At 34.9% G+C, this 16299-nt stretch overlaps 1 protein-coding gene across 2 annotated transcripts in view; it reads right to left on the bottom strand.

Moving 5' to 3' along the window:
• Positions 1-4518: 4518 nt before the first annotated feature.
• Positions 4519-16299, bottom strand: part of LOC150105134 (AP-5 complex subunit zeta-1-like) — a 220029-nt gene continuing 208248 nt past the window's right edge. For both annotated transcript variants that reach the window (XM_090396170.1, XM_090396169.1), the window contains exons 17-18: positions 12603-12650; positions 4519-4666 (exon numbers count right to left, since the gene is read on the bottom strand). In XM_090396170.1, coding sequence (XP_090252296.1) covers positions 4591-4666; positions 12603-12650 — 124 coding nt within the window. In that variant the 3' untranslated portion in view covers positions 4519-4590. The remainder of the gene's footprint in view (positions 4667-12602; positions 12651-16299) is intronic.

The raw sequence follows: 16299 nt of genomic DNA, 5'->3' as shown, positions 1-16299 counted from the left end.
AAAATGACTATAAGGACCACATCATCTCTATTCAACCGACATGGGGCCAGAGAAATTTCTAATGAAGAAAACAGAGGATTCATAATACTTCCATATATTAGCTCTATTTCAATAAAACTGGCAAAAATAATTAATATAAAATCATCATTTTAAAAAACGTTTAATTTTCTTGACCAAAAAAGCTAAAGACTTTTAATGGGATTATATTGATCAAAGAACACATAGGTGACGTCAATAATAACAGAGAAGAAAAATTGGGGTTAGCTTTTCATTTCTCAAGAACGAACCATACCATAGAGTGGGAGAGAAGCACAATTCCTTACATGGAGGAGGACTTCCGCTCCCGAATTTTTAAGGAGGCCACAACAGTTGCCCGCTGTATACAAAACCTTAACAGGAACCAAGGACTAATCTTGCCTGTGATCTGGAAGACCCTTATCAGATCCTTCAACTTGCCAGAACTGAATTATAGTGCCAACTATAGAACGTTCCTAAATAACAAGTGATACCATGCACGCACTATGCATGTATTGTACGCGCTCTGTTCTTTATATTTAATATAATTGGAATCGGTTGATTATAGTTTGTAACAGTTTTTTACATTTTAGTGCCTTACATCAGTTATGTACCCTGAAGATGCCAACAGCCTTAGTTGGTGAAACTAGTTGGCATAACATAGTCATTTATTATATGCACTTGATCAATATAATCCCATTAAAAGTCTTTCCAGACATAAAATCATCATACTATGGACAGAGAAAACTCAATTGAACAATATATTGAAGAATATTGTTGGATTCTAATTATGTAGAAAATAGAATAAATGTTACTTGATTCAGAATCCAACATGATTTTCCATCACAAAGGCTGCGTTTGTAAATATTATTTAATGTAAATAACGTAAATTATAAATTGATATCATATAACTACCTTAATTATATCAAATATTTAATCAAAGAAATGTATTAATGGTAATAAGATTCTGTATTAAATATTATTAAGCTATTTTATTTATTGTTATGTCAATATTATAAAAACTTGTGTTTGCAATATTAACTACGCATTTATTGAAAAGCAAATATTCTAATTATTCCTATTTGTGTATAAAGCTTAACGTATGTAATGTCTCAATGTAGTAGTATAGCCTTGTCTGACATTGGCGAGAATGTTTGTTTGTCTGTTGTCATGGAGACGCGTGAAATAAACGAGCGCGAGTGGAACAGAGCGTGGACTAAAGAGAGAATAAAAAAATATGTAAAAAGTAAGAGTTGGGACGGAAACTTGGAAGTGAAAGGAAGCAGGGTGATAAAATAAAGAAGTAGAAGTAAATAAAAGGTTCTTAAGGGTAGAAGTTAAGTGGATAATTTTTATAAGTTATAGGTAACGAATTTTATAGTTAGCTGAAATTGAAATCAGCAGTAATAATAGAAGGAAAATTAAAGCTACAATCGGATAAAGTAAAAAGCTGAACATTCAAGGAAGAATTCTGAATAAACCCAGCTGATCTAGTATTGCAGCTTATTTCCGATTTGCCCTAAAGAGAACCTCACAGTGTTTTAATTAATTTATGAGTGGTAATAAGGATAGTTGAAGTGCCCTAATTGATGTCAAGAATTCTGAAGCGTAATTGATAGTGCTTTAAGTATAACTGCGGATAAGTTTTGTGGATGTGTTTTATTCTTTAAGTGTGATAAGTAAATTCCAGAAGTTTGCTCACAACATAATAGATGTTCTAGGAACCATTTCCGGTAAGGTCTATCATAGTGAATTATTAACTTTAACTGTGGAAACCCTTCGTGATTGAGAGTTGGAGATAGGAATTGTTTGAAAGATATTTTCAGCTATTAGATCCTGTAATATTTTGAACTTATAGCATGACTGAAAAATGTGTGAAAACTAATGAGATTGGATGTTCTATTATATTCATTTAAGTGTAAAAACTTTATAACCCAGAAGCTAAGAAGGTGTATGTGAAGACTTGGAAGATTGTGCTGATATAATTGACTTGACTTAATGTTTGACTTATTTCTATTGTTTAAAATTAGAAGTAAAATTTATGTAAGTGTTATATGACCTATATTAAATGCTTTATTTGTTGACCTAACTGTTGTATTTGCCTGAAATTCTTTTTACTGCACCGTTCACAAAAATTCGAATCTAGCGGGAATCCCAAAGAGAGAAAATAAATACTCCGGTCTGAATGAGTGAAAAGACTGCTAACTAATTTTGAATTGATCCTACTATTTCATATAAACTTATCTAAGGATAGAGTGGCGCAGTATAATAGAAATTTCTCTACCCTTGGATCAGTGATCAATTTACAATTAGTTTTCCTTTATTTTATGAAAGTGACTTTTAACAAGATGGTGGATTCGAACATCAAGAGAACAACGTCACGACAATATGTCCAAGATATTGAATATCATAGGAGTGAAACCTCACCTTTGTCATCACGTGCTCTCTTCAGCTGCCCCACAAGATGCTTCGCAAGAGACATGCTATGGGATAAACTGGAACTATTACACTGCTACTATGACATAACAGAGAGAAAAATCTGGAGTCTTGTAAATGGCATTAGATCCTAAACATCTAAATATTAACCCATGTATCAACTTGTCTGAATATATTCTAGCCTTCATTAGCCAAACACGTGCACGTGAATGCATAAACATGCCCAATATTCTGAACCATGCGACATACAATTTGAAATATTTTAAAACAACAACAGTCTCTTCTATAACTACATAACAGTTGTCACCTTTGCTGATTTTTACTTTTTTGCCTAGTAGTTTGTATGTTTACACCTGAAGAAATCCTGTGCAAATAGGATGGAACATCGTGTTGTCAAAATTAAATAAATGTTATCATCTTATTCCAGTGTTCTACCTTATAAACTCTTAGTCACATACTCATCAACCAACAAAGTCTATATACTTCTATATCGATGTATGTAGTAGTGTGTGTATGAGCCTGTGTAGCTCAGTGATATTTGGAAATGGTATTTGCATTCCATGGCACTTGACTACCTGAAGGAAGACCTAGGTTCAAATCTAGTCACCAACTAGAGGTACATTTTCTAAGCCTTTGACCGGTTCCCGAGTTAGTTGATCTTTGGCATGGGCAAGTGAGTTTTTTTTTTCTCCCAGAAAATCGGATTTTTCGTCCTGCAAATGAACAATTTACAGGACGAAACAATTTAATGAAGAAAATTGACTGTAGAACCCACAGTATCTCAGACAATAAATATATATAGTGTTAGGATTAGGAACCATGAAATGGCAGCACTTGTCAGATGCCTCTCTTCACCGGATGCCAGATATTGTTAGTGAAAGGAGGCCAGCTGTCTCTAATTGGCCTCCGGTGGAAATTGAACTGCACCCTCAGTCTCCAAAAAGTTAGATAGGGCTAAAATAGCCTTGCCTATTCCCTGTAAAGGAATGAAAAGGCATTAGCAGTTTTATATATATAAAACACACACACACATATATATATACAGTAAAACCCCTTTTTTACACTTTTCAGGGAACTGATCGAAAAAAGTGTAAATAGCAGGAAATGTAAAAAACATTAAAAAAAGGCTAAAAGATGACTTACTGCTAGTGAGTGAGTCTCCATACTAGATTACAAAACTTAATAACTGAAAATAAATGAATTTACAATTACTTACATTTATCTATTTAAAAAAAATCTTTTATTGTTGATTGTTTTTGCTTTTCTTTTCTTTTTACATAGCGCCAGATTGCTTGACCTGTTTTTTACTATTGTGTTCAAAGTGGACACAGAGAGTCCAAGATCTTTTGCTAAATGCACACATGTTCCGGCATGCCAATCTACACGTGGCAGAATTGCCATCTTTTCTTCTACCAAAATACATTTTCTCTTTTTTCTCCATGGATAATCCACCACTAACATGGATAATCCACCACTGCAACTTGAAAGCAACTTTCACACGCTAAATTACGTAGCAGAAATTCTGCAATATCAATTCGTACAATCTACTCATCACTACATTACTGCTGCAAGTGTGCAAGTCACCGTGATGGCAGAAACGAAACTACAGCCGAATGCAACGCCATCTGGTAACAGAAATGCACAGATTTCTGCAGAAATCGATTCGAAAATCAGTATTGCCGCCCGAGAAAAAAATGCAAATCACGGGAAATAACGTCCACATCAAGTTGTTAATGGCAGGAAAACAATATATCATAAGAATAGGCCTTAAGATGGGACCAACGGAAAAAGACGTAAATGGCAGGAAAACGTAAATTGCAGGAACATAAAAACAGGGTTTTACTGTATATAACACAGCCCACCATGGAACCAATATACTATGGGGGGGGGGGGGAGGAATCATAAAAGTTTGTCAATAATTGTTATTAGATGTTATCATCATCATGCCATCATTTGACTTAAATATTACAAATATTCTATATTTAAGTTAATACATAATTAAATGTGTTAGTATAGTATTGTTCTCAATATATTTCATTTATATACATGAAAATAAACAGTAAAACATTCTAAGATTTGCAATTTTATTTTTTATAATTTCTCTTCTGTATATAAACAATTTACAAGTATCTGGATGGTTTATTCTTTTTCTGCTTCAAGCATAATTGCTGCTGCCCTCACAATAAAGGGTAAACTAGTTGGATCACGATGATACCTGCATAAACATAAAAGATTGAAAGTTAAAGAGCAGTAGTAATAAATCAGAAGTTACTCAGAGAATTAGCAGATTTACATAGCTAAAAAAAAAAAAAAAAAAAATTATTGCTAAGAGTGATTTGACTATATGCTGCTATATTATATATATATACTTAATGGAAATTAGACAAGAATTTTCAGATATATTTGATGTAGTAGTAGTATAGTGATGTGTCAAGCAAGAATCTACTGAAAACTTCAGGGACTTTGCTGTTTTCCATTATACTTAATAGAAATGTTTTAGAAAAATTGAAAGAAAATAGTATACTAATTAATCGGGTAAATACAGTATAAGATAGTCACTGCTAATACCACATTCCATAAAAATTTACTTGAGAGGTGATAATGATAGTTTTATTCTAGTACAGCACCATAAAGAGAATGGAAATTAAATCTCCTCTCCTTCTTTATACCTCAGAAACATAATGATTTTTAAGTCAATACTCTTTCATATGTGAATAGACTTAAATATGCCAAACTCATGGGAATGGGATAAAGAGTTTCAAAACAAAGAGTAAGAAAGAGAACAGCAAAAGAAATATGTGAAAAACTTTATATTAGAAAATAAAAATCCTGTCACATATGGGAAGTTGAGGGCAGCCCTGGCAAATAAAAGCAAGAAACAAAACAAGAAAACACACGCAATTATCATTTACATAATGCAGTGACCTCGTAGTCTAGCTTGCAACCATAATTCCAAACAATACCAACTTGCCACCTTTTGTAATATTTCACACTCACATTTTGAAAATTTTCCACCTGAATTCTTACAAACCATTACCACATAATATGCCCCATGTTGATTGCAATGCCACTTATGTGTGAATCACTGCTGTATACAAAGTAGGATCACAGAATGCACGTAAATAAAGAGCATAATAAGGAGCTGAGAGTGAAATGAAGGAAGGCAATGTCTAGAAAATGCTAATCCAGAATGATTTCTACCTGAGACTCTGCAAAAGGCCTGCCAAGAGATTTCTCCCTGAGAACTCTGTCCCACACTCGTCATTATAAAAAGAGGGAAGAAAGGAAGAAGGGGATTGTAAGAAACCAGAGTCAAGTATTGCAGAAAGAGGTGAAGATCATGAAGAAGTGACCCCCCCCCCCTTTTTTTTTAATGAAGCCTGTTCTATCGAAACTGGCTGACACCATTCCTACACTTTCCCTTAAGCCAATAAATACACACACACACAAACATGAGCAGCTACTGGTGAACATTTGCTTACTCCTGCTCCAAAGTATACTGAAGTAACTTCTTATCTTCTTCTTTCATTCCACCTACTTATGTTTTAGAACAGCCTTCTCCACACAGTGTTCCCTAAAGACTACAACCTCCAGTTGTTCAAAAAGAATACATCAACAGATTCCTTCTTTTCTCTTGTTCACTAATCTATACACACCTTAGTGCTATAGGTCTTGTATGTGGATTTATATATATAAAATTTAAATATATCTAGCAGCAAACTTGGGACTATGAGAAAATAGTTTTGCTAAAGTGATTTTTTTTTAAGCATAACACTGTATACCTATGGGAATTTGGTTGAGACTTTTCCCCACCAAATCCATATAGGTACAGTCTCATATTTGTAAATTTAGGGACACAAAAACACACGTGTTGAACAAATTATTTTATTAATTACTAATAAAATAAAACTTGACGTTTCGACCCCTGCATCGAGGTCATCATCGGAAGAATATAAGTGTATAAGGAACCAAGCTACATGCTCATGCCATGTATACCAGTAAACTAAATCATCATCATCATCATCAAATTACTGCCATGTACCCTCAAGGGGTGTACAGGATATGACAGTACTACATGAAAAAATTACATCATTACTAACTTCCTATCTACAATTTTCCTCCAAATCAGTCTGTTACTTGTCAAGACTCCAACATTATCAGATCTTATATTTCTATCGTCTAAGGCACTTTGTACCGTATCAATCCACCTATATCTTGGTCTTCCTCTGGGTCGTTTTCCTGCCAACCTGGCAGAGAACACTTGTTTTGCTAATCTTTCCTCTCCCATTCTATTTAAGTGACCATACCATCTGAGATTAGCTCTGCTAATGCATTCCTGGATGCTGACAATGTCAAGTTCTTTCCTAATATCCTCATTTTTAATATGATATTGCCATTGATGCCATCTGTTCACACCTCTAATCTTTCTCAGAACTCTCATATCTGCAGTCTCTAGTCTTTGGTCAAGTGTTTTACTTCTGACCCAGCTCTCAGATCCATAAGTTAAAATTGGTTTGAACACAGTCTTGTATACAGCTAATTTAGTGTTCCGACTAATTTCTTTCTTATTCCATATGAATTTATTCAATTGACTTCCCACGATACCAGCTTTGCTGATTCTGTTGTCTATTTCTATATTTAGTTTACCATCTTCAGTAAAAATTGTGCCTAAGTAGCTGAAATGTTTTACTTGTTCCACAGGTTCTCCATTCACAACACAGTTGACATTTTCAATGATTCTGCCTATTTTCATTGTCTTTGTCTTTTTATTGCTGACCTTCATACCATATCTATTACAACAGCTATTCAATTTAGTCAGAGAATCTTGCAGACTTGTAGCGGATTTATTTAGAAGTATAACATCATCCGCATAAAGCAAAGAGCTGACATTAACATCTCCAATTTTGATATCAGGTTTAATACCACATTCCTTCATAATGTGATCCATATAGATAATGAATAACAGAGGGGATAATGTACATCCTTGTCTCACACCAGATTTAACATTAAACCATCTTCCTGTACTTCCTTCAATTCTAACTGCTGACTCACAACTCAAATAAAGACTAAGTATTGCTTGATATAATGCCCCACTAACACCATATAACTGCAGCGTATTGAATAGCTTCTCTCTTGGCACCTTGTCATATGCCTTTTCCAAATCGACAAAACTTAAATACAGATCTTTGTTATATTCCCATGCTTTCTCGACTATTTGTCGTAAAGTGAAGATCTGATCCTGACAGCCTCTATTTGGCTTGAATCCAGCTTGTTCTTCACCAAGCTTTTCTTCCACAATTCTTCTCAACCGTTTCTCAAGTATACTTGCATAGATCTTGCCAGGAACACTCAGTAGGGAAATACCTCTGTAATTCTCACATTCAGTTTTATTTCCCTTTTTATATATGGGTACTATGAGAGCTCTACTCCAATCATCGGGAATTCGTCCCTCTGTCCAGGCTTTCTGAACTATGCAGTGCAGCCACTGTAAGACTCTTATACCACCATATTTCAGCATTTCTGGTCGAATATCATCTACTCCTGCTGCCTTTCCACATTTCAAGCCTTTGATGGCTTTTTCTACTTCAAGTATGGATATGTATTCCTGACTGCATGGCTGGTCAGTGTTTTTTATCACTGTGCTGTCATCACTGCTTGTTTCATTTAGCAGTTTTTCAAAGTAATTACTCCATACTTCAAGGATATCTTTTTCTCCTGTTTTCATGTCACCTTTATCATCTCTAACTCCTTTTACAGCACTCTTTCCTCCATTCCTAAGCTTCTTCAACAACCTCCAGAATATTTTGCCACCTTCTTGATATTTATTTTCTATATTCTTGCCAAAGTCCTCCCATGACTTTTGTTTAGCTAGTTTTACACACTGTTTAGCTTTCTTACATTTGTCTCTGTATTCTGTAAGAGTAAAAGCTGACTTATTTGCCAGGAACTTTTGATATGCTTTCTTCTTTTCCTTCACTGCCTCTTTAACTTCCTGTGTCCACCAGGGAGTTCTGATTTTTTTATCTTTGCACACAACCTCACCACATGCCTCTCTGGCAGAATCAATCAATGTTTCCTTCAGAGTTTGCCACTGAATCTCCAAGGTTTGATTCCTGTTCTCAAACTCTTTCATTTTCTTTTCAATAATATTTCTGTATTTTAGTCTACAGTTTACATCTGAGAGCTGCTCAACTTTTATTCGCTTTAAAACTTTCTTACATGTTATTCTTTTCAATATGAAATTCAATTTTATCCTGCTCAAGACTAAATAGTGATCACTTCCAATTTCAAATCCTCTGTACACTCTGGTGTCCTGCACCAGGGAGAAAACATCACTATCAACAATAACATAGTCAATGAGACTTTTCTTATTCCTAGCCTCTTCTCTCCATGTGAATTTGTGCACATTTTTATGTTGGAACATGGTGTTAGTAATAACCAGTCCATGTCCTGAGCAGAAATCCAACAGATATTTGCCATTATTATTAGCTTTGCTCTTTTCTCCTAAGTTTCCCAAAATATTTTTGTATGTCTCACAATCATTTCCTACTCTACTATTTAGATCCCCAACAAGGACCAACTTTTCCTTTTTCATTGTGTCAGTTGCTTTTTCTAAAGCCTCAAAAAATTCCTCCACTTCTACCTTAGTAGAACCTTCTGTGGGACCATAGGCACAAATAAGTCTCATTGTCCAGTTCCCCATTCTCATATTTGCCCACATTACTCTACTTGAGACTGACTGCCATTCAAGAAGATTAGCCTCGTATTTTGTGTTGAATACTATGGCTACTCCTTCTTTTCCTTGATTGTTATTGCCTGAATATAACATTTTGTATTTATTGCTCAGAAAGATCTCACCAGTTTTGGTCTTTTTTGTTTCAGTCACCCCTATTATGTCGATCTGGTACTTATCTAATTCCTCAGCTAGCTCCACTTCTTTGCCATTCAGGCTTCTTACGTTGATAGTACCGATCTTTAACTCTGGTGATGTTGAGTTGGGGTTTGTTTTCAGATTTGTTCCAGTAGCTGACTTTTCGCTGTTCGCCCTGGTTCCCTGGCGAAAACAACGGGGGCCTTGTTTAACCGGGCGACGCCCCAGCCGGCATGAAATTTTGTCATGTTGTACCATCATTTTTTATTTTGGTTTAACCAATAAGAATACAATTTGGTCGGCTAAATCCCAAATTGCCAGCCCATCCTCGTTCGTTCAGTATCAAAGTAGATACCCAACAGGGTGCACCACGAGAAGGTGAGGATTGGACATTAGGTCAGAAGCCCTGGTCGGTTCTCCGCATTCCTTTAAAGGCTATGTGGAGGTCTCCTCTCAGTTATACAGCTTTGACCCTTAAGCACCCCAAAACTAAACTAAGCACCCCAAAACTAGTAAACTAAATCTACGTAGTTAATTAATCCTTTTTCCTAGCCTGACCTCTAGTGATTTAAAAAAAAATAAATAAATACAACTACAATAAACTGCTAAAGTCCTCTAATATTCTTCTGGATAGTTCTGATTGTTATAATATGATTTCTTTCAGTTGCTGTTGAATGTTACAAACACTTCACCAGGTTGTCTTCTTGTAGTGAGATTTTTCTATGGCTAGTTTAGGTTATTATACAGGTTGTAGATGGGTCCTCCACATTCTTGAAATGGTTAGGCCATCATTTTTGTTGAGATTTGGGTTGTGTTTGAGCATTTCACACGACTCTTTAAATTTTCTCTCAAACCAGGTTTTGGTGCAGTGTAGGGACGTGGTATTTTCCCAAACAATTCTGTGGTACATATGTTTGGAGTGCATGGTTAGAAAGGCTGGTTTTTCCAAAATGTTTTGGAAAAACCAGCCTTTATTAAAAAAAATAAAATAATTATAAAAATAATTATTTTATTTTTAATTTATTATTATTATTTTTAAATCACTAGAGGTCAGGCTAGGAAAAAGGATTAATTAACTACGTAGATTTAGTTTACCGGTATACATGGCATGAGCATGTAGCTTGGTTCCTTATAAACTTGTATTCTTCTGATGATGACCTCGATGCAGGGGTCGAAATGTCAAGTTTTATTTTATTAGTAATTAATAAAATAATCTGTTCAACACGTGTGTTTTTGTGTCCCTAAATTTACAAATATGAGTGCTGATCACCGTGTAACCTTAAAAGAAAGAATCATGTAGGTACAGTGTTTACTACTACAAAAAGCATCCCCACCTTTCAGACGTGTTTTTGCATTATGGGATACCAAGGCAATTGATGTGAAGTCATTAGCCTCTATATACAAGTAGCCAACTTGTTATGATTTTTAGATACTTCATGTACAAACTCTGTTTGCTTACACTTGGATAAAGGAAGTGACTTCACAACTGGGTTACTTGTATATAGAGGCTAATATGTGAAAGTGAAGAGTGAAAGAAAGTGATCAGTGGGTACCACAACATTCTATACTTGGGTCATTGTTGTTTAACCTGTATATTAATAATATAGGAGTTGGTCTAGAGCAGCATTTCCCAAACAATGTTCCGTGGAAAGTGAATAAGTATTCTGTGAAAAATTATCAAAATTAACACGAGCCTGGGATGGTTTTAAATGCTGCAATAAGTTCAAACATGTTTGAAAATCAGGCACTCCTCACTTTGCATGTGAATTGTGCTATTAAGGCCAGCATGCGCTGGCCTTGACAGCCACTGGCTGACAGCAGCCCACAGTTGTCGACACCTCTGAGCACAAGTGAAATACGGAGGTATCTACTCTGGGAAACGTGCAGTCACAAGCAAGGCCAATGCGATGCGCTGTAGCCTGGCATGCCTGTAGTACACTGTCGCATTTTTGTGATGTGATACAGCCTGTTGTGGTGATAGCGTGCATTTAGCTTTACATTAAATACGAGACTGATGATACTTGACTCTAACCAAGGTGTTCTGTTAAAATTTCAAGATTTGTGAACTGTTCCATCATAGGAAAAGTTTGAAAAACCCTGGTCCTGGTCTAGCAAGTTATATCCACTTACCTGGTGAAAATACTAATTTGGAGAGGGTGATAAGGGATAGCTGATACAAAATCCTTGCAGGCCAACTTGAACAGAGTGGTTACATTGACAAATGATGATAAATGTCAGATCAGTGCTGCAAAGTGTAAGGTTTTTAGAAGACATTGCAGGCAGAGTATTATGTTAATAAGAATTTGTTGCAGGAATCAATGAAACTAAAGGCTTGAAGTTATTGTGTACAAAAAGTCGAAGTTTAATGCTGTATGAAGAGAACACTATTTTCTAAGAAAAAGGAAGTTATTCTTTTGACAAGGTTTGATAAGATCTGGAGACTACTGTGTGCAAATATCGTTACATGGATTACAAGGAAATCCATTGTGATGACAAAGTTGAAAAGATCCACCAGTGGGTAACAAACATGACAACTGGCTTATGGAATTGCACATATAGCAACAGACTGAGGAAGAGAAGATATAATAGAAATATACAAGTCAGTAAGGGGACCTTATGCATATGCACATTTTTCAGCTCAGCTTATAGCTAGTGAAGGTAGAACTTGAAGTCATCCCAGAAAACTGGCTAATGGTGTGGTTAAGAAGCAGGTGAGGTCCAGGTTGTTCTCATAGCATTCTTGTGAATGAGCGAAATGGGCTACTGTTTAACATTGTTTGGTGAACATTTTCAAGGAGGAATATGATAGGTTAAATAGGTCAATAAAGGGGAACTTCCTCAATTAGTTCTTGGACTCCATTAAGGACACACATAGAAGAATAATAATAATCTTGATCTCTCACTTTGAGCATGTGTGTCTAAACTCTCATGCAACCACCATGCTGTCATACCTAGGTTTTTCTGACTACACATATCTTTCACTGAACCACAGTTTTTCTACGCACATAACACCAAATCCATTTAAGTGTAATTCATCTTTTAAGAACCAATCCTTTTCACCATCTAAACAGTTAAGAACCTGAAAACTAGGTATCCAAAATTCCTTGGACAAAGATGACAAAACAGATAATGTTTTTGTGGTAATTTGTACAACAGGACACAGAGCAAATAAAGCAATCTTTTTTTATATATAACTGATACTATTATGAGTGATTAAACATGTTTAAAAAGTCTTTCAACCTGATAAATGTGAGCACTTGGAGGAAAAAAAAGCACTTACCTGCCACTTTCAATATCTTTTGGTGGACTAAGAACAGCTGAAGCAACACTAATAATTAAAGAAAATTTCACTGTTAGATGATATAGTACAGATTCACATAAACTTATTTCAATGACTAATATGAATATGTCCTTTAAAAATTTTAGGTCCATATTTTATCTATCAGTTGTCATTATGATACCACATTAATTATAAAATGTTTAATAGTTATTACTAATAATTAATTATAAAATGAAGCTAGACTTTTCAAAATAATATACTATATAAAAAATGCCAAAAACAGTATATATATCGCTAATATTTTGACTGCATTTTGATCAATGAAAGCAAGAGAGCAATCAAATATAACTAAACAATCAACTAATCATGAGGTAGTATATGCTTAAATGATAGATTACAAATCTGATTAATCCTACAGATAGTTTTATTTGAAATATGCAATGAAGTTTAAAGGTAGCAGCATAATGGTATGGAGTTGCTTCTTGAGGAATCAAGACTGCTGGATCCTACACAGATGCTCTAAGCAATTTGGATTCTCTAACATTCCATATCAGGAAATTGCCAATTCTAGAATTGTATATAATGTACCGTGACTCAAAACTTCTTTGCCGCAATTGTATTTATCTGCTGTTTCTATTGCTTCCAAATTACAAAACCACTCTGACCTGGTTTTTGGGTGTTTAAATTCCTAAAAGTGAGGATGCCTTCCTTGTGGACGTCAATGTCCACCAATCAAATTAGTTTCCCCCTCTCAAATGCTGATGATTAAGCAGAAGTAATTCTGAAGAAGTCGCTGTTAGTAATGATTACTGCAAACTATCATCTACTCCAGAATACCATATAATCCTCCCAACATCCTAGACCTTTTTAAATCAGCTCTTCTTCCAAATATTATTATTATTACAAGAGATCTCCAGGGAGTCAGGGACTTATCAAGTCCTACATACCTTCTCTTGAATTCATTCACCACCTCTGAAAACAATCCATTCCAATCACACACCATTCTACAAGAGAAAAATCTAGCTACAACCCCTTTCTTAGTTTCAGTCATTATTCTGAATAACTCTGATACCCTCTTTCCTCTCTGTGCCCTCCACAAAATGAAAAATTCTGTATACTGGTATTCTGTATGATCCTTTCAGAAGTTTGTAGGTCTATCATATCATTCCTCTTTTTTCAAGCCACAAATTCTCAATCCCTCATCATAATCTACATTCCACAGTCCTGATATCACATTTAACTATCTTTTTCATCCTCTCACTGCATCTGCATCACCTCAGAAACCAGGAGACCAGATCTGTATACAATGATTCTGAACTTCCTACCTATTAAAACTTCAATATCTCTAGCCTGGTCAGCTTCTTCTAGCATTATCCTGCTAATATAATATGTCATTGGATACCTCATTACACCAGAGTGCATAACTTTACATATACTAAAATTGAACTGATAGCCATTTTTCACACAATTCCAGCCTATTCAAATCTTTCTGCAAGGACTGTATGTCTCCTGTCAAATCCTTTCCAATATCATTAATGTAAATACTGAATAACAATGAGCCAAGGACTGATCCGTGTAAATACTGAATAACAATGGACCAAGGACTGATCTCTAAAGAGGGGGAATACACCACTGGTCATCTTAAATTTTGCAGACACATATCCTCCTTCCCCATACACAACATTTTGATATCTATCAGTTAGCCATACTTTTATCCAAGCTAATATTTGTATAATCCAATCTCATATCCTCCAACAGATATAAGTGTTCCATGCTTCTGTCCGAAGCTTTACCAAAAGAATCATGGTGTATCCATTCCTCTTGTCCAACTCAAATGTAACATTATACAACATGAGTAAGCCATTTATAGCCGAGTATGAATTCTCTGTCAACCATTTCTGTATGCAATCTCTTACCAACTTTTCCACAATTATCACCACTCCAGAGATACTGTTATTCGATAATTATAGAGACATCAATCTTTACATCACCCTTGTGCGATGGGATTATCATACATTCTTTCCACTCTGGTGGAATCTTCCCTGTGCTGAGACTCAAGTTATACAGGCAGGTCAAAGGCACAGCCAGTTCAGCTAAACACTCTTTGAGCATCCTTGCTGATATCCCATCAGCCCTTCTTGCTGAAGGGCTGATGGGATATAATATGCTGTTGCATAAAATAAATAATTCTTATTTATTTTATGCAACAGCTCTGGTAACCCCATCTCATATACCTGAGTTTTTTTTCATCTGGTGTAGTATTGAGTTCAATATTGCAATTTCGTCTAAGTTTAATTTTCTACAGAATGTCTTTCACCAGGCCATTCTCAGTCTTGTATCTTTTGGCACTACACTGGTGCCAAAATGGGATGGCCACCATGTTTGTGCTCTTCCTTTCCATGGTCTTATTAGTTTTATCTGTGCTGATCTAAACAACTGCTCTGACTGAAGAATTGAAATAATCATCACTAGAATTCATTTCCTATTCTATCCAAAATCCCTACTTATTCAAGCCTTGGTTCTCTAGTAAGTGTCAAAGCAGTGCAAGATAAAAATTCAGCATATCTCAAGTGGCTAAAATCAAAAGCTCCAGCTTTGATCTCAGCTTATATGCAAATTATATATACGTGTATTATTATATTACATATATATATTATAATATAAAACACACACACACACACACACACACACGTGTGTGTGTGTGTGTGTGTGTGATATAATTGATTAACTCAGTTGAGATATATTTTTGAAAGAGATTAAATGACAATAAGCCAAGAGATAAAAAGTAGAAACATTATTTGATTTTAAATAAAACTACACAACTAATTTCATCTTCTTAGAAGACTGGGTGCATAACATGGGGAAACACCGTGAGAGAAAAAAATCAAAACATTAAAATGCTAATGTATTAACATTTAAAGACGTTCAGAATGCCATCAAATATTAAAAGCATTTTAATGTTTAGAATTTTCTCTCTTGCAATGTTTGTTGGTATTTCTCTCATGTTATACACCCAAAGAAGTCTTCTAAGAAGATGAAACTAGTTGTGCAGTTTATTTAAAATAAAATAGTGTTTCTATTTTTTATGTCTCGGCTTATAGTGATTTAATCAGTTTTTTTTTTTTTTAAATATATATATATAAAATATTATAAAATAATTCAAAGCTAACAATGAAAGAGCCAAATGCAGAAAGCTTACCTCTTTAAGCAATTTATTGATTAGGATATTTGTATATAGAGGCAAATGACTTCACATCAATTCCTTTTTATATCAGTCCCACACATCCGTAATATGTGGGTAGGTGCACCATCCCATGCATGAGATCAATATTTTAAGAAAGATTAAATTTGGAAATTATACAATTTAGGAGTTGAAAAAGTCAGAAATAGAAATAATGTTTTGAATAGCAAAAGGAAACCTAGTTTTTCTGAGTCAGAAAAGCACAATGGATGTGATGTGCTTGTGCTAGGAGAGGCTAGAGGCATAAGTTAATCCAAGAAGCAATATCTAATCTTGTGTAGACATTTGGATATTATCAAAGGTGCAGAGAAGTAAAGTGTAATCTTTCCTGCATGAAATGACACCATATCAATGTGTTTTGGTGTCAGAATGGAAGATCTTGTAACTCTGGATATATGGATAGTGCAGATTTGTCAAACAAAAAAGAGGAATGGAGCATACCACCACAAGCAAAAC

The sequence above is a fragment of the Typopeltis vanoorti genome, chromosome 7, assembly GCF_054136105.1.
Source record: "Typopeltis vanoorti isolate ZY-2024b chromosome 7, IOZ_Tvanoo_1.0, whole genome shotgun sequence".
In the NCBI taxonomy this organism is placed as follows: Eukaryota; Metazoa; Arthropoda; class Arachnida; order Uropygi; family Thelyphonidae; genus Typopeltis; species Typopeltis vanoorti.
The sequence above is the reverse complement of the archived record's forward strand: the minus strand, read 5'-3'. Positions and strand labels throughout refer to the sequence as shown.